Below are 25,178 nucleotides of genomic sequence, written 5' to 3'. Positions count from 1 at the left end.
TCGACAGCTCAGCCCCTCTCTTCACTCGAGTGTCCGAGACACGTGGCCGAAGGTCAGATGATACGACTACAAAGTCAATCATCGACCTCCGGCTCAGGGTGTCCTGGTGCCACATGCACTTATGGACACCCTTGTGCTCGAACATGGTGTTCGTGATGGGCAAAAAGTGACTAGCACAGAAGACCAACAACTGAACACCAATCGGCTGCCGCCTTCTCTGGGCCCGAGCTCATTTGAAATGGACAGACGTAAAGTGGAAAAGTGTGCTGTGGTCTGATGAGTCCACATTTCATATTGTTTTTGGAAATCATGGATGTCGTGTCCTCCGGAGAAAAGAGGAAAAATAACATCCAGGTTGTTCCTAGCGCAAAGTTCAAAAGCCAGCATCTGTGATGGTATGGGGGTGTGTTAAAGCCCATGGCATGGGCGCCTTTGATGGTGATGGCACCATCACTGCTGAAAAGTACATCCAGGTTTTGGAGCAACACATGCTGCCATCCAAGCAATGTCTTTTTCAGGGACGTCCCTGCCTCTTTCAACAAGACAATGCCAAGCCATATTCTGCACATGTTAAAACAGCGTGGCTTTGTAGTAAAAGAGTGCAGGTACTAGGCTGGCCTACTGCAGTCCAGACCTGTCACCCAATGAAAATGTGTGGCACAAAATGCGACAACGGAGACCATGGACTGTTGAACAACTGAAGTTGTACATCAAGCAAGAATGGGAAAGAATTCCACCTGCAAAAGCTTCAACATTAAGTGTCCTCAGTTCCCAAACGCTTATTGAGTGTTGTTCGAAGGAAAGGTGATGTAACACAGTGGTAAACACACCACTGTCCCAGCATCCATTTCAAAATTAGCAAATATTTACACAAAAACAATAAAGTCTATCAGTTTAAACATTAAATATCTTGTCTTTGTGGTGTATTCAGTTGAATATAGATTGAAGAGGATTTGCAAATCATTGTATTCTGTTTTTATTTACATTTTACACAATGTCCCAACTTCATTGGAATTGGGGTTGTATGTCACAGCACACAGCAGCGAAAGTTGGACTGGGTTGAACTTAGACCGTGGCAGCCTGACGACAAGCGGCAATGTGCACTCCCGGCAGAAGCGTCACTTTAGCTCGGTTTTTGACGCGATGCATCTCATTGAAAATGCTTTTTAGACCGATCTGCAATGCTTCTAACGCCTTTAATGCTTCCGGTGTGAAAGCCCCATAAGGCTTACTCATGCTAAGTAACACTAGTCTATTTGCCCCAGACAATACCACAAAGGGTGTAGTTTGTCTTATACCATTATTAAAATATATATGAACATGATGAAGTAGCAGCAGCAGCAGTAGTAGTGTAGTAGTAGTAGTAGTAGCAGTAGTAGTAGTAGTAGTGTGTCCTATACCTATTTCATCACATGAAACAGATACGAGTCTATGACATCCTGTACAGTACACACATTTAAAAAAAAAAAAAAAAAACTTAACAGTTGCACATACTGGGTAAAATGGAATTATGAAATTCGAAATTCATATTTCAACATGTTTTCTCTCTCTCTCTCTCACTCACACACGCACACACTCACACACAGAGCGGGTAAAATAAGTATTTATCACGTGTCATTTATCAAATGACACAGAGAAAACAAGAAAGGGAGGTGCAAAAAGGCATGTAAAGCTAAGAAACCAACTGAAACCTATCAGCAATCAGAACACAATCCTGCCCCTTCTCAGTGAAAATGAATATCAGCTGGTTCAGTCCCAAATGATGGAGTATAAAAAGGTGTCTCATGACTAAGGTGTCACACAAGCTCTCTCAAGATCTTCGCAACCTTACTGTTGCAAAACATACTGATAACATTGGTTACAGAAGGATTTCTAAACTTCTGAATGTTCCAGTGAGCACTGTTGGGACCATGATCTGGAAGTGGAAGAACATCATTTCACCATAAACCAACCAAGACCAGAGGAGTGAAAAGAATTATTAAAGTTGTCCAAGACGTTGTCCATGTCAGAAAGACCTGGAATTAGCAGGTACAATTTTTTTCAAAGAAAACAAATATTGCACTCAACCAACATGGCCTGTAGGCACGCTCATCACCCAAGACTCCATTTTTAAGCAAAAAACATGTTGAGGCTCATTTAAACTTTGTTGTACAACATTTCTGGTCAGAGATTCCAAAACTGAACTTGTTGGATGCCATAATACATAATGTTTAGAGGTCAAATAGCATTGCACATCACCCCAAAACACCCAACAGTGAGGTTGGTGAGGTGGGAACATCAAGGTGGGGGCTGCCATCTACCAGGATGATGAAGATGTAACAAGGGTGGACATTTCAGCAAGGGTGGACATTTCAGCAAGACAATGATCCCAAACACACAGCCAAGGAAACTCTCAGCTATTTCACAGAGTGAAAATAAAGCTTCTTGAATGGCCCATCCAATCACCTGACTTGAATCCAATCGAAACTCTACGGAAAGAACTAAAGATCTGAGTTGATAGAAGAGGTCCATGCAACCTTCAAGATTTAAAGATTGTTTGTGTGGAAGAATGGGCCAAAATCACACCTGGGCAATGCATGCAACTAGTTTCTCCAGACAGGAGGCATCTTGAAGCTTCATTACCAACAAAGGCTTTTGTAAGAAGTATTAAATAAATTTCTCTACGTGTGTTCAAAAAGTTTTTCCCTGTGTCATTATATTTTATTTCACATAATTTAATTTCTGTACTTATCTGTTTTGGTTTCATTGCATTTATGGATTACTTGGGGTATTACCGATATCTGGTGAAAATTTTATATCAATAGCACCTTTAGAAATATATTTACTGAGAAAAATGGTGGTGTTCAATACTTACTTTACTATACACACACACACATATATATATATATATATATATATATATATATATATATATGCCTGTCGGTTACGTCATTCGCCTGTGGGCAGTCTTTGAGTGAGGAGTCGCCCACCCTCTCGTTGATTTTTTCATTGTTTAGGAATGGCTCAGAGACTGCTGCTTTGTTTGATCAAAATTTTTTCAAAACTGTAAGGCACAACTGAGTGGACACCATTCGATAAATTCAGCTGGTTTTCTGTAAAAATTTTAACGGCTGATGAGAGATTTTGGTCTGGTAGTGTCGCCATAAGGACGGCCCACTGCGCCTGACGGCAATCTGCGCTTCGAGGCGGCAGTGTCTCGCCATTTCAAGTTGAAAACTTCCACATTTCAGGCTCTGTTGACCCATTAAGTCAGAGAACAGAGAACTTTCAGAAGAAGTCGGCATGAGGAGTTTATTCGGACATTCCATTGTTAACTGACATTTTGTAATGAAAGAACGTGCGGGCAGAGTCGCATGTTGGGCCGGACCCGACCGCGGGGGGTCGCGACAGGAAAAACACCTCCGTTGGAAACCTTAATGGACAAGTTGGAACATGCCCAAGCTGTTAAACAATTTCTCAGTTACTCACTTGTTGAAAGCCATCAAAAGCCGCCTGAATTTTACAAATGGTTTTCAACACGGAGGTGTTTTTCCTGTCGCGGCGCACACAGATTCACCGAGTCGTCACGGAAATGACTCGGCGAATTTGCGCGCAGGTCTTTCATTACAAAATGTCCTTAAACAGTGGAATGTCCACATAAACTCCTCATGCCGGCCTCTTCTGAATCTTCTCTGTTCTCTCACGACGTCCTGGGTCAACAGAGCCTTAAATTAGGATGATTTCAGCTTGAAACAGGCTGACGACGGCGCCTGGAAGCGCTGCAGGATGTCCCGCTCCGTGGGAAGTCCTTACAGCAACAGAAACACCCCATAATCTCTCATCAGCCGTTAAACTTTTCACCGAAAACCAGCTGAATAATCTCGAATAGTGTCCACTCGGATATTCCTTACAGGTCCAGAAAAACATTTGATAAAGCAACGCGCACCGTCTCGAGCAGCGTGTGAAACAAAGGAATTCAGCCGAGAGGGCGGGACCATATCAATCAATCAATCAATCAATCAATTTTTTTATATAGCGCCAAATCACAACAAACAGTTGCCCCAAGGCGCTTTATATTGTAAGGCAAGGCCATACAATAATTATGTAAAACCCCAACGGTCAAAACGACCCCCTGTGAGCAAGCACTTGGCTACAGTGGGAAGGAAAAACTCCCTTTTAACAGGAAGAAACCTCCAGCAGAACCAGGCTCAGGGAGGGGCAGTCTTCTCACATATCTCACTCAAGGCCTGCCCACAGGGAAATGACGTCACCGACACGCGTGAAAAAACTCACGCATGCGCACGAGGGTTCAAGCATGATTGGTGTAATAGTTTTTTTTTATAAAACTGCCGGTTAGTTTTATAAGATACCTCGTATATATATATATATATATATATATATATATATATATATATATGTGTGTGTGTGTGTGTGTGTGTGTGTGTGTGTGTGTGTGTGTGTGTGTGTGTATAAAATGAATAATAGCAAAATGAAAATGAAGTTGCAGTGAAGAAACCGGGTGTCCTTCCAGTAAACAGTGTTCCGATATGTCAGCACTTCCCTATTGCTTATTCTTTGGCCCCTGGTACACACCCTGTCTATAGTTGGTCTTCTGTGACCAGGGCAGCTCTGCTAGCAGCTTGCTGAATATCCAGTCAGCCTCTTCTGTGGGGAGAAACCCAGGCAGCAGTCGCAACCTGAACAAATTGAAAGACAAGTATATAAACCAAACACAAGAGGGAACTAAATCAGGGAGAGATATACATCATTTTTGCATTTTATTGACAGGTGTGGCACATTTTTGCACAGTATTTTAAGAAACGATTAAATACTTTGCAATTACGTACATGTACAACATACTTCAGAATTCACGCAGGACACAAGCCCATAAGTAGTAGATAGAATCACAATTACAACATTCCTCTTCAGGACTATAAAGCCAAACTGCTAATCTAGTTTGAACCAACAAAAACGTAAAAGGATTGCAATTAGTGTTTTTTTTTCCTGGTATCTTTTCTACCAAGTGATTCACATAGACATTTGGCAATGTGATGAATCTTTGAGGCTCTTAATTTGAGAGAACAAAACAAATTACATAATACCTGTAAAATCTACCAAAATACAAGTTAAGATATTCTGGAGTAATTACAGTAGGTGCTTGTTGCCTTGCTCAGGAGCACTTTGACACCAATGGTGCCCACTTATACTGGAAAGGGAACTGAATTAAAAATCTTTTTAATCACTCCTTTCTTTTCATTGCACTTTTCCCATATGGGGAGGTGCTGGTCTCATGGTTAAGTGTTGGGCTTCAGACCAGACGATCCTTGGTTCAAAACCCAGCCAGACCAGAAAAAAAAAAAAAAAAAAAAAAAAAAAAATCAGTAAGGGCCCTCGAACAAGGTCCTTAATCCTCTAGTTAGTCCTGGTGTGTGGTGAGCGCCTTTCATGGAAGCACCCTGACATCGGTGTGCAAGTGTGTCTGTGTGAATACGAGGCATAATTGTAAAGTGCTTTGAGTTTCTGTTGCAGATGAAAAAGCGCTATATATAATGGAGTCCATTTTCCATAATGTAACAACTCCACTATCCTACTAATGGCTCTGTCCACTGGACACTTTTGTCATGCAATTCCAGCCTGGTTGTCTTTTCTCCTTAAGAGCCAAAGCAGTTAGTAGATTAAAGATGCCAACATGTTAATACATATAAACACACTCATCAGCAGCATTTGCAGAGTCCTTCAAACCAATAAAACGTTTGTGGTATGACTACCATCTAGTGGACTTGATTTGAACAATACCAATATACACCCAGCAAGATTTTCAGCATGTTTCAAATGCACTGGTTTGGTACTTTTTATTGTATGGTTTGTTATAATTTTCTTGTATCCTTGAATTAGACTTGCTCACCTGGACACTCCTGATGGTCCATGACTGATCTCATGAACACCCGCCTGTCTGATAAAAGCAAAACACTGTTAATGAAACAAGCAGAGTCAAAACATTGGGTTATGAAAGAGGGTTACAAAGTTTAATTAAATCAGACAAAAGTGTGAAATTGGAAGATTTTCCTCAGGCCCACACAAACAAGAAGGTTGATGCATGTGGTTGTCGTTCCCCTGACTTTATTACATGCCGTTTTATTTTCTACCAGAGCATGCAAGCTTATATAACCAAACTGTTCCAAAGACAGACCAGAACAGTCTGCAGAAGATGCTCTATAACATAATTACACTCAGCTTATGTAATACTTATTCATATTTCATTCTGATTTTACAATGACATCTAGAAAATTATCAACATGAATTACAAATCTCTATGATCAAATCAACTTGCACAACTTGCTAATTATAACACTTAATCTAATAAACAACCAGTCAGCAGCAACGGCACAAATGTTGCTTCATCTGATAACAGATACTACCTTCTGTGACAAGAAATTTGTTAGATTTACCATGCAGTATAAATTTATCAGGTGGTATATGGAAAAAAAATAAGTAAACTACACACAAAAGAGACAGATGAGGTGATAGGAAGAGTATTAATGTCAAATCAACAATAGGCAGCAACCGTGTTTTTCCAACACTTTTATTTGACAGCTATGCTGTCCGTGCTCTTGTAAGTTTTGCGTCATGTCTATCACACTCTGAAGAACACTTGTTGATCCATTTACCTATGATCTCTGAAAATGGAGGCATTATGTATAAAAATAGCAGTAATTCTTAAATAGGTTATGCAATATTTTTGCTAAAACCTTTTCAATTAACGCTAACAATCTACACTACAAGCACATCGACTGTTTCATTTCAAGTCCATTATGGTGGTGTACATAGACAAACACAATGAAAGGCATCAGAGGGCTGACACATACCCTCTGTGCTTTCTACACTGTTAGTTTATATTGTGAATTAACTAATTACTTATCATCAGCAAAACATGCTGTAAGCTTTGAGGGACTGTATACAGTTGAGTATGTCCAGGAGCATGCATTGGTGCCATACTTTGCTGCATCCACGATACCACGGAAAAGCACCCATGGAAGACAACATACACGCTGAGATCTTTAAAGAAGGTCCCTTTCTCCAATGCTAACTGCACCAACATATCAAAATGTGAACTCAAGAAGAAATAAAAGGAGGCTTTAAAGACTAAATGATTGTCACCATCTACGTACAAGAGGAAAGGAGACGAGTCTGACTGTAGAAACCACCGTGGAATCTCTTTGCCGTCTACTGCAGGAAAGGTTCTTGCACAGATTGCCAACAACCACCTGAGGCCACAAGCAGAAAACATTCTTCCTGAATCCCAGAGTGTCTTCTAACCATCAAGGGGGCCAACAGACATGATCTTCACTGCCACCAATTGTAAGAAAAGTGTCCAGAGCAACACCAACCAATGCCCTTGACAAAAGCATTTGGCAGTGTGCCAAGACCGCTTCTGTAGAAGATCCTGAGCAAAACAGGCTACGTCATGATCAAATGTCTGCCACAGTTCTGGCAAATGCATAAAAACTTAAGTTTTCAATGCTCAATCAGGAGTAAAGTTGGGCTTCGTCATGACCCCTAAGCTCGTAAATCATCTTCGTGTCAACAAAACCTCCACCTGATCAAGGACAAAGTCGCACCATTAACTGACACTGTGTAGACAAGTGATGGAAAGCTCTTCATCTTGACCCAACTGAGAGCCAAAAAGTAAATCACCACCACTTTGCTCCTGGACTTGTGGTATGCAGACAACAGCAGTGGGTCATCCATGACTGAAGAAAGACTTAAGAAAATCCTTGAAACCTTTGATGAAACCTAGGCTCGGTCTTCACATCAACCTGAAGAAGACATGGGTCCTGTATCAGCACTGTTTCTTTCTCTTTTTGCTCTGTATGCACCACTCTGCATTTAATCATTAGTGATCGATCTCTGCTCCCCTCCACAGCATGTCTTTTTCCTGGTTCTCTCCCTCAGCCCCAACCAGTCCCAGCAGAAGACTGCCCCTCCCTGAGCCTGGTTCTGCTGGAGGTTTCTTCCTGTTAAAAGGGAGTTTTTCCTTCCCACTGTAGCCAAGTGCTTGCTCACAGGGGGTCGTTTTGACCGTTGGGGTTTTACATAATTATTGTATGGCCTTGCCTTACAATATAAAGCGCCTTGGGGCAACTGTTTGTTGTGATTTGGCGCTATATAAAAAAATTGATTGATTGATTGATCAGCCTCCACCCAACATGGTCAATCGAAAGCCTCTTGCTGTGAAACTGCACAGGCAGGTCTTGGAGAATGTGACCCACTTTCCATACCTGGGCAGCCATGTGTCATCAGATGGCAACATCGATGATAAGATCCAACACAGACTCAAGTGTGCAGTAACTGCTTTTATCCGGCTACGCAACTGTGTTTCCAACAACAGAGACCTTTAAAAAAAGATGAAAATCCTTGTCTACAATCCCATCGTCATGCCAACCCTGGACCACCTACCGCCGCCACCTGAAGACCCTCAAGCGATTCAACCAAAGCTGTCTGAGGAGAATCCTTCACATCAGGTGGGAAGGAAAGACAACATAAATCCATCCATCCCTTGAGCAAGGTCCCTCAGGGAAATTAAGGTTCCACTTGCAGCACACCACCGACAACAACAATAACAGTAAAAATAATAAAGACCAAGAATGCTAAACAATAAAAATTGAACAGCAAAAAGATTGCACTGGAATCTTAGTGATAGAGCATTACACTGTACCAACATCAGCATCCTGGCTGAAGCTAACTCCAGAGCATAGAGTATGTCATCATCAACAACCAGCTTTGGGGAGTGGGTCACATAGTTAGGATGGTTGACAGCTGGCTGCACAAACACATGTTCTACTCACAGCACAGCAAAGGAAAACTGTCCAGAGGACGGCAAAGGAAACACTAAGGACCTCCTGAACCATAACCTCAATAGCCGCTCTATTAACGCATAACGTGGGTGACGGCCAATCAGAATAGAGCTGCACCGTGAGGTCAGTTGCTGGTCTCTTCAAAGCCACTTGTTTTGTGCGTTTATATACATGTTCCTGATATATTATGTAAAAGCGAGCAATAAATAAAACACGTCTAAAACTGAAAATGCTTTTTTGGTACCTAATAACACCTCTGAACTTATTTACAAGACATTTCGCCGAGGTTAATCAATCAATTTCAATCAATCAATTTTATTTATATAGCGCCACATCAATCAATCAATCAATCAATCAATTTTTTTATATAGCGCCAAATCACAACAAACAGTTGCCCCAAGGCGCTTTATATTGTAAGGCAAGGCCATACAATAATTATGTAAAACCCCAACGGTCAAAACGACCCTCTGTGAGCAAGCACTTGGCTACAGTGGGAAGGAAAAACTCCCTTTTAACAGGAAGAAACCTCCAGCAGAACCAGGCTCAGGGAGGGGCAGTCTTCTGCTGGGACTGGTTGGGGCTGAGGGAGAGAACCAGGAAAAAGAGGGGGAGCAGAGATCAATCACTAATGATTAAATGAAGAGTGGTGCATACAGAGCAAAAAGAGAAAGAAACACTCAGTGCATCATGGGAACCCCCCAGCAGTCTAAGTCTATAGCAGCATAACTAAGGGATGGTTCAGGGTCACCTGATCCAGCCCTAACTATAAGCCTTAGGAAAAAGGAAAGTTTTAAGCCTAATCTTAAAAGTAGAGAGGGTGTCTGTCTCCCTGATCTGAATTGAGGTTAGCATGGTGACGTCACTTCCTGGTGTAGCTACTTGCTAACAGCTTCGTTTCTGGTATATTATGTCAAAGCTAGTGACAAATAAACACTTCTAAACCTGAAAATGCTGTCTTTGTAACCTGTTAACACCGCTGGAAGGATTTACAAGACATTTTGCGAATGTTAGCTTGCTTGCACACTAACGTTCGCTAATTCAAAGCTAACGTCCTATGGAGTTAAATTTGTCTCATTAATAACGGCAAATGCACAGAGGGTGCTCTATAAAAATGCCTTGATTTGGACAACATGAACAAATGATGATTATACATAAGACAATAGGATCTTAATAATTAATTAAACTGCAAATTATAAAGACACAATGCTCATACGGGTATTTGACCGCGGCAGCCTGACAATTTGCAACCCCCCCCACCACACACACACACACACACACACACACACACACACACACACACACACACACACACACACACACACACACACACACACACACAAATGGCAGAAATGCGCAGCAACAGTCTATCCTTATAGTTCTGACCTGACCTGGGCTGATAAAAAAAGCAAATTGTGAATGAATGAAGAGAAGAAGAGGATCATATTTAATGTGCGTAGCCAATGAAAGTGCAAAGCTTGTTTCTAGAAGGGCCCATGGCACATGTCTCTCACTCCTCCCCAGCACTGTTGTTGAAAGTGCCAGTTGGGAGCGTGGCTGCAATTGGGAAGCAAACCCAGATCGCTGGTGTCCCAGTCTAACGTGCAAACCCTTACGCCATCACCTCCCTAAATAAAGAGAAAATGTGAAAGTGTGTTACGGCAGCACAGTGTGGTTAGCACTGTTGCAGCAAAAAGGTTGTGGGTTTTATTCCCACCTGTGGCCTTTCTGTGTGGCATTTGCATGTTCTCCCCGTGTTCGTGTGGGTTCCCACCGGTTGCTTTGGATTCCTCCCAATTTAAAGACATGCAGGTTAGGTGCATTGGAAACTTTAAATTGTCCATAAGTGTGCATGCAGGTGTGAATGTTTGTCTGTCTTATATGTGGCCTTGTGACAGAGTGACGTCCTGTCCAGGCTGTACCCCACCTCACACCCCATGACTGCTGGGATAGGCTCCAGCCCCCCAGTGACCCTGAATTGGAGTAAGAGGGTATAGAAAATGGATGGACGGATGAAAGTGTGTTACTTACTCTATCACCTTCTCTGCTGGAATGGCTTGAATTACCTGGAATCAAGAAAAAAATTAAAACTTTATGATTTAGCACTTCTTTATGAACCAGTCTGCAGATTTGTGACTTTCTGGTTAAAATTAACCTTAGTGGGTTGGAGAAACTCGAATGATTTGGATGGCAGATGGGGCTGACATCCCCAGGAACCAGAGGCCTGGTTTGAACTTTTGATTTGTTGGTGACTGTTTGGTACTGCGCCTGTAACTGTAAAAAAAAAAATTTGCATTTTTTTTTTAAAAGGCATATCACATATAGTGCAGCAGATAACTGAAACAATCCTGCAAATGGTGATACAAATGCCAAATTTGGCGCAAATACTCCTTAGACATTACTCTTTCAACTGCTCCTGTTGTATATGGGGAAGCTGACTGAGATCTGTGAAGTGTTCATAAGATTATTTTATTCACAAAATTCTGTGGGTTTGGCTCTGTGTTAGCCTGATCCCGTCAGATCTCAGAAGCTAAGCAGAGTAGGATCTGGTTAGTACTTGGATGGGAGGCCTCTTTGGAACACCAGCAGCTGTGTGTGTTTCTCCAGGTAAAACTGGAGTTGCGTCAGGAAGGGCATCCGGCGTAAAAATGGTGCCAATTACCAATGCGGATCTGTATCCACTGTGGTGACCCCGAACAGAACCGGGAGCAGCCGAATGGAAAACAACATATATAGAGAGAGTCTATGGTTTAATAGTGCTGTGCATGTGCACAAACGCATGTTCAGAACACATCAGATTGCAGGGAATAACAGTATTTAAACAGTCCTGCCATTTACCCGTGTTCAGTGAACACCATCAGCTGTTTAGCTGTGATGTTCATGCATGTGACTGGAGCCTCATGAACATCATCATATCTTGTCGCCTCTACTGTCTTGTCACCTCTATTGGTGGTTGGCTCTCACTGCGGTATTGTATCACTTCCTGTTCCAGAGCACAGCGGTGTTTTGCTGTATCTGTTAGCTGTTTAATCTGCGCAGTTAGATTGATCTAGTTAACTAGATAACGATTTGTTTCACAGTGTAATCTTCACGTGCCTTAACTAAAGCACTCCCTCTGCTGAATCACCTCTAAATTATTTACACATTATTCACTTTGTGTGTTTTTAGGAATCCGCTAGCTTAGCGCAGCTACTAGCTCTTAGCTGATTTAGCATGGCGGCTTCTCCTGTCTCTCCTGCACTTTTCTGCTCTGGGTGTGAAATGTTTAGTTATTCCTCTGCCTCCTTTAGCAGTAATGGTACTTGTAATAAGTGTAGCTTATTCGTAGCTTTGGAGGCCAGGCTGTGCGAATAGGAGACTCGGCTCCGCACCGTGGAAAATTCTACAGCTAGCCAGGCCCCTGTAGTCCGTGTGGACCAAGGTAGCTTAGCCGCCGTTAGTTCCCTTCCAGCTGATCCCGAGCAGCCGGGAAAGCAGGCCGACTGGGTGACTGTGAGGAGGAAGCGTAGCCCTAAACAGAAGCCCCGTGTACACCGCCAACCCGTTCACATTTCTAACCGTTTTTCCCCACTCGGCGACACACCCGCCGAGGAACAAACTCTGGTTAATGGCGACTCTGTTTTGAGAAATGTGAAGTTAGCGACACCAGCAACCATAGTCAATTGTCTTCCGGGGGCCAGAGCAGGCGACATCAAAGGAAATTTGAAACTGCTGGCTAAGGCTAAGCGTAAATTTGGTAAGATTGTAATTCACGTCGGCAGTAATGACACCCGGTTACGCTAATCGGAGGTCACTAAAATTAACATTGAATCGGTGTGTAACTTTGCAAAAACAATGTCGGACTCTGTAGTTTTCTCTGGGCCCCTCCCCAATCGGACCGGGAGTGACATGTTTAGCCGCATGTTCTCCTTGAATTGCTGGCTATCTGAGTGGTGTCCAAAAAATGAGGTGGGCTTCATAGATAATTGGCAAAGCTTCTGGGGAAAACCTGGTCTTGTTAGGAGAGACGGCATCCATCCCACTTTGGATGGAGCAGCTCTCATTTCTAGAAATCTGGCCAGTTTTCTTAAATCCTCCAAACCGTGACTATCCAGGGTTGGGACCAGGTAGCAGAGTTGTAGTCTTACACACCTCTCTGCAGCTTCTCTCCCCCTGCCATCCCCTCAGTACCCCATCCCCGTAGAGACGGTGCCTGCTCCCAGACCACCAATAACCAGTAAAAATCTATTTAAGCATAAAAATTCAAAAAGAAAAAATAATATAGCACCTTCAACTGCACCACAGACTAAAACAGTTAAATGTGGTCTATTAAACATTAGGTCTCTCTCTTCGAAGTCCCTGTTAGTAAATGATATAATAATTGATCAACATATTGATTTATTCTGCCTTACAGAAATCTGGTTACAGCAGGATGAATATGTTAGTTTAAATGAGTCAACACCCCCGAGTCACACTAACTGCCAGAATGCTCGTAGCACGGGCCGAGGCGGAGGATTAGCAGCAATCTTCCATTCCAGCTTATTAATTAATCAAAAACCCAGACAGAGCTTTAATTCATTTGAAAGCTTGACTCTTAGTCTTGTCCATCCAAATTGGAAGTCCCAAAAACCAGTTTTATTTGTTATTATCTATCGTCCACCTGGTCGTTACTGTGAGTTTCTCTGTGAATTTTCAGACCTTTTGTCTGACTTAGTGCTTAGCTCAGATAAGATAATTATAGTGGGTGATTTTAACATCCACACAGACATGACAGCCTCAACACTGCATTTAATCTATTATTAGACTCAATTGGCTTTGCTCAAAATGTAAATGAGTCCACCCATCACTTTAATCATATCTTAGATCTTGTTCTGACTTATGGTATGGAAATTGAAGACTTAACAGTATTCCCTGAAAACTCCCTTCTGTCTGATCATTTCTTAATAACATTTACATTTACTCTGATGGACTACCCAGCAGTGAGGAATAAGTTTCATTACACTAGAAGTCTTTCAGAAAGCGCTGTAACTAGGTTTAAGGATATGATTCCTTCTTTATGTTCTCTAATGCCATATACCAACACAATGCAGAGTAGCTATCTAAACTCTGTAAGTGAGATAGAGTATCTCGTCAATAGTTTTACATCCTCACTGAAGACAACTTTGGATGCTGTAGCTCCTCTGAAAAAGAGAGCTTTAAATCAGAAGTGCCTGACTCCGTGGTATAACTCACAAACTCGCAGCTTAAAGCAGATAACCCGTAAGTTGGAGAGGAAATGGCGTCTCACTAATTTAGAAGATCTTCACTTAGCCTGGAAAAAGAGTCTGTTGCTCTATAAAAAAGCCCTCCGTAAAGCTAGGACATCTTACTACTCATCACTAATTGAAGAAAATAAGAACAACCCCAGGTTTCTTTTCAGCACTGTAGCCAGGCTGACAAAGAGTCAGAGCTCTATTGAGCCGAGTATTCCTTTAACTAGTAATGACTTCATGACTTTCTTTGCTAATAAAATTTTAACTATTAGAGAAAAAATTACTCATAACCATCCCAAAGATGTATTGTTATCTTTGGCTGCTTTCAGTGATGCTGGTATTTGGTTAGACTCTTTCTCTCCGATTGTTCTGTCTGAGTTATTTTCATTAGTTACTTCCTCCAAACCATCAACATGTCTATTAGACCCCATTCCTACCAGGCTGCTCAAGGAAGCCCTACCATTAATTAATGCTTCGATCTTAAATATGATCAATCTATCTTTATTAGTTGGCTATGTACCACAGGCTTTTAAGGTGGCAGTAATTAAACCATTACTTAAAAAGCCATCACTTGACCCAGCTATCTTAGCTAATTATAGGCCAATCTCCAACCTTCCTTTTCTCTCAAAAATTCTTGAAAGGGTAGCTGTAAAACAGCTAACTGATCATCTGCAGAGGAATGGTCTATTTGAAGAGTTTCAGTCAAGTTTTAGAATTCATCATAGTACAGAAACAGCATTAGTGAAGGTTACAAATGATCTTATGGCCTCAGACAGTGGACTCATCTCTGTGCTTGTTCTGTTAGACCTCAGTGCTGCTTTTGATACTGTTGACCATAAAAATTTATTACAGAGATTAGAGCATGCCATAGGTATTAAAGGCACTGCGCTGCGGTGGTTTGAATCAGATTTATCTAATAGATTACAATTTGTTCATGTAAATGGGGAATCTTCTTCACAGACTAAGGTTAATTATGGAGTTCCACAAGGTTCTGTGCTAGGACCAATTTTATTCACTTTATACATGCTTCCCTTAGGCAGTATTATTAGACAGCATTGCTTAAATTTTCATTGTTATGCAGATGATACCCAGCTTTATCTATCCATGAAGCCAGAGGACACACACCAATTAGCTAAACTGCAGGATTGTCTTACAGACATAAAGACATGGATGACCTCTAATTTCCTGCTTTTAAACTCATAAAACTGAAGTTATTGTACTTGGCCCCACAAATCTTAGAAACATGGTGTCTAACCAGATCGTTACTCTGGATGGCATTACCCTGACCTCCAGTAATACTGTGAGAAATCTTGGAGTCATTTTTGATCAGGATATGTCATTCAATGCGCATATTAAACAAATATGTAGGACTGCTTTTTTGCATTTGCGCAATATCTCTAAAATTAGAAAGGTCTTGTCTCAGAGTGATGCTGAAAAACTAATTCATGCATTTATTTCCTCTAGGCTGGACTACTGTAATTCATTATTATCAGGTTGTCCTAAAAGTTCCTTGAAAAGCCTTCAGTTAATTCAAAATGCTGCAGCTAGAGTGCTAACAGGGACTAGAAGGAGAGAGCATATCTCACCCATATTGGCCTCTCTTCATTGGCTTCCTGTTAATTCTAGAATAGAATTTAAAATTCTTCTTCTTACTTATAAGGTTTTGAATAATCAGATCCCATCTTATCTTAGGGACCTCATAGTACCATATCACCCCAATAGAGCGCTTCGCTCTCAGACTGCAGGCTTACTTGTAGTTCCTAGGGTTTGTAAGAGTAGAATGGGAGGCAGAGCCTTCAGCTTTCAGGCTCCTCTCCTGTGGAACCAGCTCCCAATTCAGATGAAGGAGACAGACACCCTCTCTACGTTTAAGATTAGGCTTAAAACTTTCCTTTTTGCTAAAGCTTATAGTTAGGGCTGGATCAGATGACCCTGAACCATCCCTTAGTTATGCTGCTATAGACTTAGACTGCTGGGGGGTTCCTATGATGCACTGAGTGTTTCTTTCTCTTTTTGCTCTGTATGCACCACTCTGCATTTAATCATTAGTGATTGATCTCTGGTCCCCTCCACAGCATGTCTTTTTCCTGGTTCTCTCCCTCAGCCCCAACCAGTCCCAGCAGAAGACTGCCCCTCCCTGAGCCTGGTTCTGCAGGAGGTTTCTTCCTGTTAAAAGGGAGTTTTTCCTTCCCACTGTTGCCAAGTGCTTGCTCACAGGGGGTCGTTTTGACCGTTGGGGTTTTTCTGTAATTATTGTATGGCCTTGCCTTACAATATAAGGCGCCTTGGGGCAACTGTTTGTTGTGATTTGGCGCTATATAAATAAAATTGATTTGATCTGATTTGATATCTTGAGTATTTGTGCAACTCTATTCTGTGTGCCAATCTTGAGAAAGTAAAGATTAAAAAGGGCCAGCTCCAACAAAGGCTGTGATTCATCAGAGTTTTGTGTGACAATCATTTTCAAGTCCAGAATAAACAAATGTATTCAAGAGAAACACTGCTTCAGTCTTTCTTCTGATCATGAAAATGAGTTGTCCCATATACTTCCTAATTAACCCTAACCTTAACCCAAATACTATCTTTTTCTTCTGCTAGTTCTAAAGAAGTAGTGTTGAGAAGAAGTGGAAGAAGAAAAACAAACATTTGTTTTTAAGAAATGTGTTTTGTTTATAATTAGAAGACCACACTTAGAATTAAAAAGAATTTAGTCACGTTTTTTTGTTTTATCTTTTTGTTTAAAAGAAAATGTAGTTGGACTATGTGAAACATAGTTCAAATACATTTTCCAAATAGGTTCTGTGCAAAAACAAAAAGAAAATTACTAGTGAGTGCAAAAAAAGTTTCCAAATGTTTGATTATACTGCATGTTTACCTGTTTAGAGGCTTAAAGAAGCAATTTACTCATACGAGGTCTATTAGAAAAGTATCCAACCTTATTATTTTTTTTAAAAACCATATGGATTTGAATCACATGTGATTGCGTCAGACAAGCTTGAACCCTCGTGCGCATACGTGAGTTTTTCCACGCCTGTCGGTTGCGTCATTCGTCTGTGAGCAGGCTTTGAGTGAGGAGTGGTCCAGCCCCCTCGTCGGATTTTCATTGTCAGGAAATGGCAGTATGATTTGGGCTTTTTTTCCATCAGAATTTTTTCAGAAACTGTTAGAGACTGGCAGCTGGAAACCATTCAAAAAATTTATCTGGTTTTCGGTGAAAATTTTATGGGCTTCACAGAGAATAAGCACTGTTACTACAGCTTTAAGGACGGCTTTAAGGACGCTCGGCGCGCCGCGCCCTGTGCCGCCATCGAGAGCCAGAAACCACCGGATCATTTCTAAACGGATGGCTCTGTGGATCCGAGACCATCGTGTGCACTTTCTCTGGTTATCACAAGAGCTGGACATCAACCATTTTCCGGCAGATTTCACTTTTAACAAGAGATTTTGTCATGGAAAGCCGAGCGGAGGCTTCGCGCGTCAGGACCGATTCACTGATCGAGCGAGACAAAACCACCTCCGTTTTGGCGGTGCCGCATGGCGCACAGCAACGCCGTGATGAAGCCTCACGGGACATGTTCTGGCATGTCCAGGCACATCGACAATTTCTCGGATAATCACTCGATGGAAAAAACCACCGAAAGCTGTCTGAACGCCATCTCAAAGCCATCCTGTGAGACCAAAACGGAGGTGGTTTTGTCTCGCTCGATCAGCGAATCGGTCCTGACGCGCGAAGCCTCCACTCGGCTTTCCATGACAAAATCTCTTGTTAAAAGTGAAATCTGCCGGAAAATGGTTGATGTCCAGCTCTTGTGATAACCAGAGAAAGTGCACACAACGGTCTCGGATCCACAGAGCCATCCGTTTAGAAATGATCCGGTGGTTTGTGGCTCTCGATGACGGCATGGAGCGCGGCGCGCCGAGCGTCCTTAAAGCCGTCCTTAAAGCTGTAGTAACAGTCCTTATTCTCTGTGAAGCCCGTAAAATTTTCACCGAAAGCCAGATAAATTTTTCGAATGGTTTCCAGCTGCCAGTCTCTAACAGTTTCTGAAAAAATTCTGATGGAAAAAAAGCCCAAATCATTCCGCCATTTCCTGACAATGAAAATCCGCCGAGGGGCTGGACCACTCCTCACTCAAAGCCTGCTCACAGGCGAATGACGCAACCGACAGGCGTGGAAAAACTCACGCATGCGCACGAGGGTTCAAGCTTGTCTGACGCAATCACACGTGATTCAAATCCATATGGTTTTTGGAAAAAAAATAATAAGGTCTGATACTTTTCTAATAGACCTCGTATTTTAAACGTTTGCTGCTTTCACTGCACGCTGTTTCCATTTTGATAATGGATCAAATACATTTGGCAAACAAAAAAATTTCAGAGGAAATTCTGACCCAGTCATTAAATGAGGCGGAGGCCCCGATTCAGGATTCCCCATAGATGTTCGCCGCCTCCTTACTGTAACTAATCCATTACATACATATGGCTCACATCGGATAAATGTCACGTCTGACCGTAATGCATTTCCATTAAAAACCCAGAGCAGTAACAGAGGTACAAATTAAACAACAAACGGTACAACAAACGGCTGTGATTTGACACTTTGCTGCTTTCAATCCTTCATCTCCATTCATATTATAACAGTTTTTATAGTGCGTACGCTGATATATGGATCAGAAAAGTCTGCAACTTTATAGAACAAATTCAGTAAAAGAGGAAATTGTACAGCTTACCTTTGATTTGGAGATGAAGATTCTAGAAAGAAAAGTTTGCTGAGGGTCAAATTAGTCCAGAATAAAGTATAATCCAGAGATGGAGATCTTTAAAACTGTTACGCACGTCACTGCATGACACGGAGTTACAGAGCCGGAACTGCATAAATCAGGCTTTAAATTAATTAAATAAATCACCATAAATTGTAAAGTCATGTAAATTTGATAGCTTAACTATTTTTATATTTTTTTGATAGTACCTGTACCTGGATCTGTTGGTGTATGTGGTTAAATGATTTTAAAAAATGTTGAAAACATTAAAGCGCAGTTGGAACCAAAATGGCGTCATGTTCTGAGTTGATGCCACTCTCTCTAATCAAGGCACTCTAGGGAAGACATCTGCAGGTCACATATATTTTTAGCAGGGAAGAGGTGGGGGACAAAGTCCAACTTTTGTTAAAGTTGATCAAAGTCAAAATCTGTCAAGTAGATATCAGATTTTAACATCTGTCGCCTTCTATGGAAAGCTATAGAAAGACTGCTGGGCATCGTCGTGTCAATCCGAGTACTTCAGATACACCAAAATTATTTCTGATTTACAAATGAATGGATATTTGCTATTTGTTGGCATTTCATTGCTGTTATTTTTCATAACCTTTAACGAAAAAAAAAAATGTTCTGGCCTGCTAGGACACCAGGCCTGCACTATGACAGGAGAAACACTTGATGGATATACTTGAGTAATAGTCACACATTTGACTGGTACTGTATATATGCTAGGCTCAAAAGGTCATCTTCAAATATTTGCTGAAGACCCAAAAATTTTCAATTACCAATGACATCAAACTTTTTAGAATACACAGAACCTTAAGCTACAGTACCTGGTTGACCTGGACGTATTGGCAGTTGTTTGGCCCAGGAACCCTGGACTCTGGCACGTTGACGTTTGTCTGACATCACATCTGCAGGAGACAAAGAAATACACAGACCGGAGACTTTCAATAGGTGTTTGTCGATGTAGCAAGTTGCTGCTGTTTACATACATTCATTAAGGATGTGAAGGTCATGGCATTACTGAACTTTCAATCACTTCTTTAACTGTAGTTCGTCTGGGGCAGAACAATTGCACAACATGCATCTAAACCAGCAAAAAAAATTATAATAAGCTGTGTACAATTTTAATTTATTTTGGACTTTGAAAACTCAATCAGGGTCAACAGCACACCTAATATGGATTAGAAAATTCCGAAAACTGAGTTTCACCTTGACCAAACACTTGTGGTAGCTTCTGCCACAATTCTAGCTGAATATTTGACCATTCTTCTAGACAGAATTGAGAGACGTCAATTAAATTTACTAGTTTCATGGCATAAACCTGGCTTTTAAGCATAATCCAGATATTTTCAACAGGCTTGCAGTCAGGGCTTTGGGCCATTTCAAAACCTTTATGTTAGTTTGCTTGAGCCATTCCTTAACCAGTTATGATGCATGTTGGACTGGACAGAAGAAAAACCTATGCATTGAGCCATGTCTTCTCTCTGTGACATCACAGTGCTCTCATTTGTCCGTAAAACTATTGATTAACCTATCTGTTCTAAAACAAATGGTATTTTTGCGATGTGGTCAATCCAATAAATGAATTAATAAATAAATAAACAAACATTTCAGGTTAAATAATTTTTATCCTTGGGGAGAAAAAAAAAAAACTGGAACAAACGCTGATGAAAAACTTAGTGAGAAAAGTAAATTTCATGTGTGTCCCAAAGTGGAAAATTTCTAAACAAATGTGCTCATCTTTGCATATGAAACTGTGTGACCAAGAATTAATTTAAGCTGATTGTTAAAAGGAAGAAGTTGTACAAGACGGGAAGTTGGAAACTGGAAATGTGAGCACTGAAGGAAAATATGAAAATGCTGTAAATGAACTGTAGATATCTTGAGGAAGAGCCTCTCATGTTGGCTTTCTGTGGTCAGCATCATATAATGTTAGGTAGATTGACTGCTCAGCGTCCATTCATTGAATTGGCAGAGACCAGGGATGTGACAATGTGCCCATGCCAAAAGCCCTTCTGCTAATAACTAATTTTGTTGTTTTTATGATGAATAATGAAAAACACTGGTTATATTTTTTTTAATTTTAAGTTATTCATGAACATGTAAAAATATTTCTTTACCACAGCAATGTATAGTTGTGGTCAAACGTTTACATGCACTCATCATGGGCATGAATATCATTGTCATTTTGGGATTTTAATGATGTCTTTGAACTGCTTTTTTGTCAGGGTGAAATGACTGAAATGGATGCCTGCAACATGTTACAAAAAAGCTGGGACAGTGGTATGTTTACCACTGTGTTACATCACCTTTCCTTCTAACAACACTCAATAAGCGTTTGGGATGATGGTGCCATCACAGATGTGTAAGTTGCCCGTGCCGCACTTACACACAACTGTTTTCAACTTACACATGATGGTACCTCCATACCATCACAGATGCTGGCTTTTGAGCTTTGCGCTTGTAACAGTCTGGATGGTCTTTCACTTTGCGTCTGTCCATTTCAAATGAGCTCGGACCCAGAGAAGGCGGCGGCCTTTCTGCATGTTGTTGATGTATGGCTTTCACTTTGCATGGGAGACTTTTAACTTGCACTTGTAGATATAGTGACGATCTGTGTTAATTGATAATGGTTTTCTGAAGTGTTCCAGAGCCCATGTGGTAAGATACTTTACACAATGATGTCGGTTTTTAATGCAGTGCTGCCCAAATTTCAAATAATTCAAGCCAATAAAGCTGGAAAAGAATTTAAACATACCAGTGAATTGATAATATAAAAACAGGTGCACAGCAACTCTGCAAGCATCCTACCAAACGCCAAAAACACTAAAGGAAATTATTTACTTATTAACTGTTGTGGTAGCAGGAAAAAAAAAAAAAAAAAAAAAAAACAAGCCTAAACATGTACCTAAAACCTAAAACTGACTGTCTGCAGCTCCAACAGCGGCGGAATAAAATCCAACTCAAACAATGTGATACGTCATTGTAGCTGAGTATTCTGCAGCTGTCATAAGTTTTAAGAACCACATAGTTAAGTATTTTTGAAACTCAACTTTAACTTACCGAGTGGACAAAAGGTAACTGGAGCTGACCGACAGTTGTGCCACAAAAAAAATACTCCCGATGGTGAAACAAGGTACTAAAATAAGCTTCCACTGGCTTTTTCTTTTTCTGCGAGCCTTTACGGCAGCTTGCATCCAGGATAGCTGCAATACCGCCATCTACTGGACTAAAGACACGGTTTCAGCATAAACCATTTTTGCAGCGCTTTGCAGTGAAACTTTTTAAAAACGTGCATTGTGTATTGACCGCCTCTCTCTCTCTCTCTCTCTCTCTCTCTCTCTCTCTCTCTCTCTAGAGAGAGAGAGAGAGAGAGAGAGAGAGAGAGAGAGTATATATATATTTACACACACACACACCTGGGGCCTGTACTACGAAGCGGGGTTAACATACTCAGATGTAACCCAGGGTTAACCTCTTAAACCGGGGTTGACAAAACCTGGTTTCCTCAAGTGGTGTTAATCGGTACTACGACGCTGAATAAGATGTTGATTTGTTGAACCTGTGTTAACCTAATTGGAGTTTGTGCGCGTTCACATAAAAGGGGCAGGTTGCAGCGCACGTCACCATTTTTCAATGATGGCGCGGTCACCTTACTTTACCGAAGAAGAATGCATGATTATTATGTGGAGCTACGAGGAATTTAAATTAATGTTAAGGGGGAAATCGAACACATCGTCTGCCAATAAAGCAAGACAGGCTTGTTGGCAACGTATTGCTGATCGGGTAAATGTGTAAGTACAATTCAATTGTTCCCCAAATCTGTTACAGATGATTAACCTGTGGAATGTCTAATATGTGTAAAAAAATGACCTTTCATTAATTACGCCCAGATGCAACACGATTCAGAAGTGGGCATAGGCCTACTAATAGATGTTAGGTTAATTTAATGTTTCCTAAATAGGCTACCTTGACTGTATGATTGCTATTCCTAATCCTGTCAATATTTCAGATGTAATAGCAGTGCCAAACGCACTTGGCAGCAGGTGAAGATGAAATATAAAAACATCCTTCAGAACGGTAGGTTTATATTCATAGCTTGATAAGCCCCACTTCGCCTAATTAATGGACATGCATTAGACCTATTTTGATATTAGTAATTACCCGCGATTGCATAAAACCCTTCTTTGATTTGCATTGCGGATAAATGGCCAGGGAAAACGACAAATGCATCCAACAGTTTAGATAGAGCAAGTACTACCTTGCGAATCATACGACATACAGTATTCTTGCTCAGATGTTCAGCATCACCGATGGAATACATAAATTGTCCACTGGCCAAATAGGCACAAGGCACATTATCTGCTCGATCGTCGGGGCATTGCTACACTGTAAAAATGACTCTTTTGTGCAGGAAAACGCTGGCAGCTGTGGTTACCAGGGAATTCCTGTAAAACATACAGCAGCACAGTAGATATCATTACAGACATAATATGTATATGGATTTACAGTGAATGAACCACGGCTGACTCACATTAAAAGAACTGTTAAATCTACAAACAAGAGCTCTCTTTTTTTGTACATTTAACTGCTGTATTTTTTACAGGAATTCCCTGGTAACCACAGCTGCCAGGTAAAAACAACAGTCTTTTTTTTTACAGTGTACGATGGGTGACGTTACAGACGTCTGGCCCGATCAGCTGACAAAGATAACGAATTCCCTCGGCTGAGAATCTATATCTTTCATAGAGAATATCGTCCGGGTATGTCAGCGGATTCTGGCGGTCTTTAAAAACCCTCACCCTGCAAAGAGAGCCCCTCACAATTTGTGCCCCAGTATCAAACGGATCATCCAGGTAGGCCGGCATTGTCTTCGGAGTGATTGAAGGTGGATGGACGGTACTTATAAAGGGAGTGGTTAAGCGAAAACCTCAAGCTAACCGAGAACATAACCTGCTCGGAGCAGGTTTGGCACACAGCATAAATTGCCATGGCAGCATACCTCGATCAAAACCTATCCAAATTTCGTAGTACGGGTTAACCGGGAAGTTACTCCACACGCCATCAACTTACTCCCGAAGTTACCCTGATAAGCCAGTAACCCCGCTTCGTAGTACAGGCCCCTGGAATCAAACCCAGGTCCAGAAAGGTTTAGCGCAACAGCTACGCCACAGAGCCACCAGGACTGCATTTATTCCGGAGAACACCTACAATTTGTCATCCTGTCTATGAAAAGTCTGTACATTAGTGAAATGGCCTATCTGGCAAAGCTGATTTTATTACCTCCGCCAACAAAGTTGGGCGGACGTTATGTTGTCGCCCCTCTTGGTTTTGTTTGTTTGATTGTGAACAGCCTGGGACCCACAATTTTTCCTATATCATAATAAATTTTTTTTTACAGAGGATTCATATCCTGATAGACAAGAACTGTTTCAATTTTCATGATCACAGGCCAAAGTCAGGAAAAATATTGGAAAAATCCCTACCCTTTAAAATTGAACAAATTTTCAAAAATTCATAACTCTGTCAAGAAAGACTGAATTTCTTTCATATTTGACTGACTGACAAAGTTTGATCCGCATCTGATCTGGATTACAGATTTTGTGGCCACTGGAAACCCCATTTAATGTATATTTTATATCTTAATCAATCATGCCCCATTCTCTCTTATATCTGAAAGTGTGGTGCAGACTAGCACTCACTATCGCCTGACAAAGTTTGATCCGGATCTGATCCAGATTGTGGATTTTGTTTGAATATTTAAAAGCCCATTTGGTGAGAGAAGGCCAATGGGATGCTCACATTTCACATGTTTGTGGAAGAAGTGGGGATAGATCCTACCTTGGGTGGTTGCCGTCCAAGACCCAAGGCAATTCCTGGATGAAAACCTGCTCCAGAGCACTCTTGACCTCAGACTGGGGTGATGGTGCATCTTTCAGCAGGACAATGACCCTAAGGACACACCAAAGATATCAAAGGATATCAACTCTGTGAATGTCCTTGAGTGCCCCAGCCAGAGCCCAGACCTGAATCTGATTGAACAACTCTGGAGAGATCTGAAAATGGTTGTGCACCGATGCTCCCCATCCAACCTGATGGAGCTTGAGAGGTGCTGCAAAGAGCAATGGACAAAACTGCCCAAAGATAGGTGAACCAAGCTTGTGGCATCATATTCAAGAACACTCGAGGCTGTAAATGCCGCCAAAGGTGCATCAACAAAGTATGAAGCAAAAGGTGTGAATTCTTGTGTACATATGATTTCTTAGTTTCTTTTTTTTTTGCTTTTGAAATTTAAAAAACAAAAAAAACAAACAAACAAAACCTTCTTTCATGCTGTCATTATGAGGTGTTAT

At 41.3% G+C, this 25,178-nt stretch overlaps 1 protein-coding gene across 3 annotated transcripts in view; it reads right to left on the bottom strand.

Annotated features, from left to right (window-relative positions):
- The window catches only part of alkbh3 (alkB homolog 3, alpha-ketoglutarate dependent dioxygenase), a 62,470-nt gene extending 40,485 nt beyond the window's left edge, over positions 1 to 21,985 (bottom strand). For 2 of the 3 annotated variants that reach the window (XM_034175811.1, XM_034175812.1), the window contains exons 1-6: positions 21,889 to 21,985; positions 19,647 to 19,733; positions 10,987 to 11,102; positions 10,863 to 10,897; positions 5,885 to 5,932; positions 4,573 to 4,676 (exon numbers count right to left, since the gene is read on the bottom strand). In XM_034175811.1, the coding sequence (XP_034031702.1) occupies positions 4,573 to 4,676; positions 5,885 to 5,932; positions 10,863 to 10,897; positions 10,987 to 11,102; positions 19,647 to 19,728 (385 nt within the window). In that variant the 5' untranslated portion in view covers positions 19,729 to 19,733; positions 21,889 to 21,985. The remainder of the gene's footprint in view (positions 1 to 4,572; positions 4,677 to 5,884; positions 5,933 to 10,862; positions 10,898 to 10,986; positions 11,103 to 19,646; positions 19,734 to 21,888) is intronic. The other variant, XM_034175813.1, reaches the window with a different exon arrangement.
- Positions 21,986 to 25,178: the final 3,193 nt, after the last annotated feature.

The sequence above is a fragment of the Thalassophryne amazonica genome, chromosome 8 (genome assembly GCF_902500255.1).
Source record: "Thalassophryne amazonica chromosome 8, fThaAma1.1, whole genome shotgun sequence".
Taxonomy (NCBI): domain Eukaryota; kingdom Metazoa; phylum Chordata; class Actinopteri; order Batrachoidiformes; family Batrachoididae; genus Thalassophryne; species Thalassophryne amazonica.
Note: the sequence above shows the minus strand (reverse complement) of the source record. Positions and strands in the feature narration are given on the sequence as shown.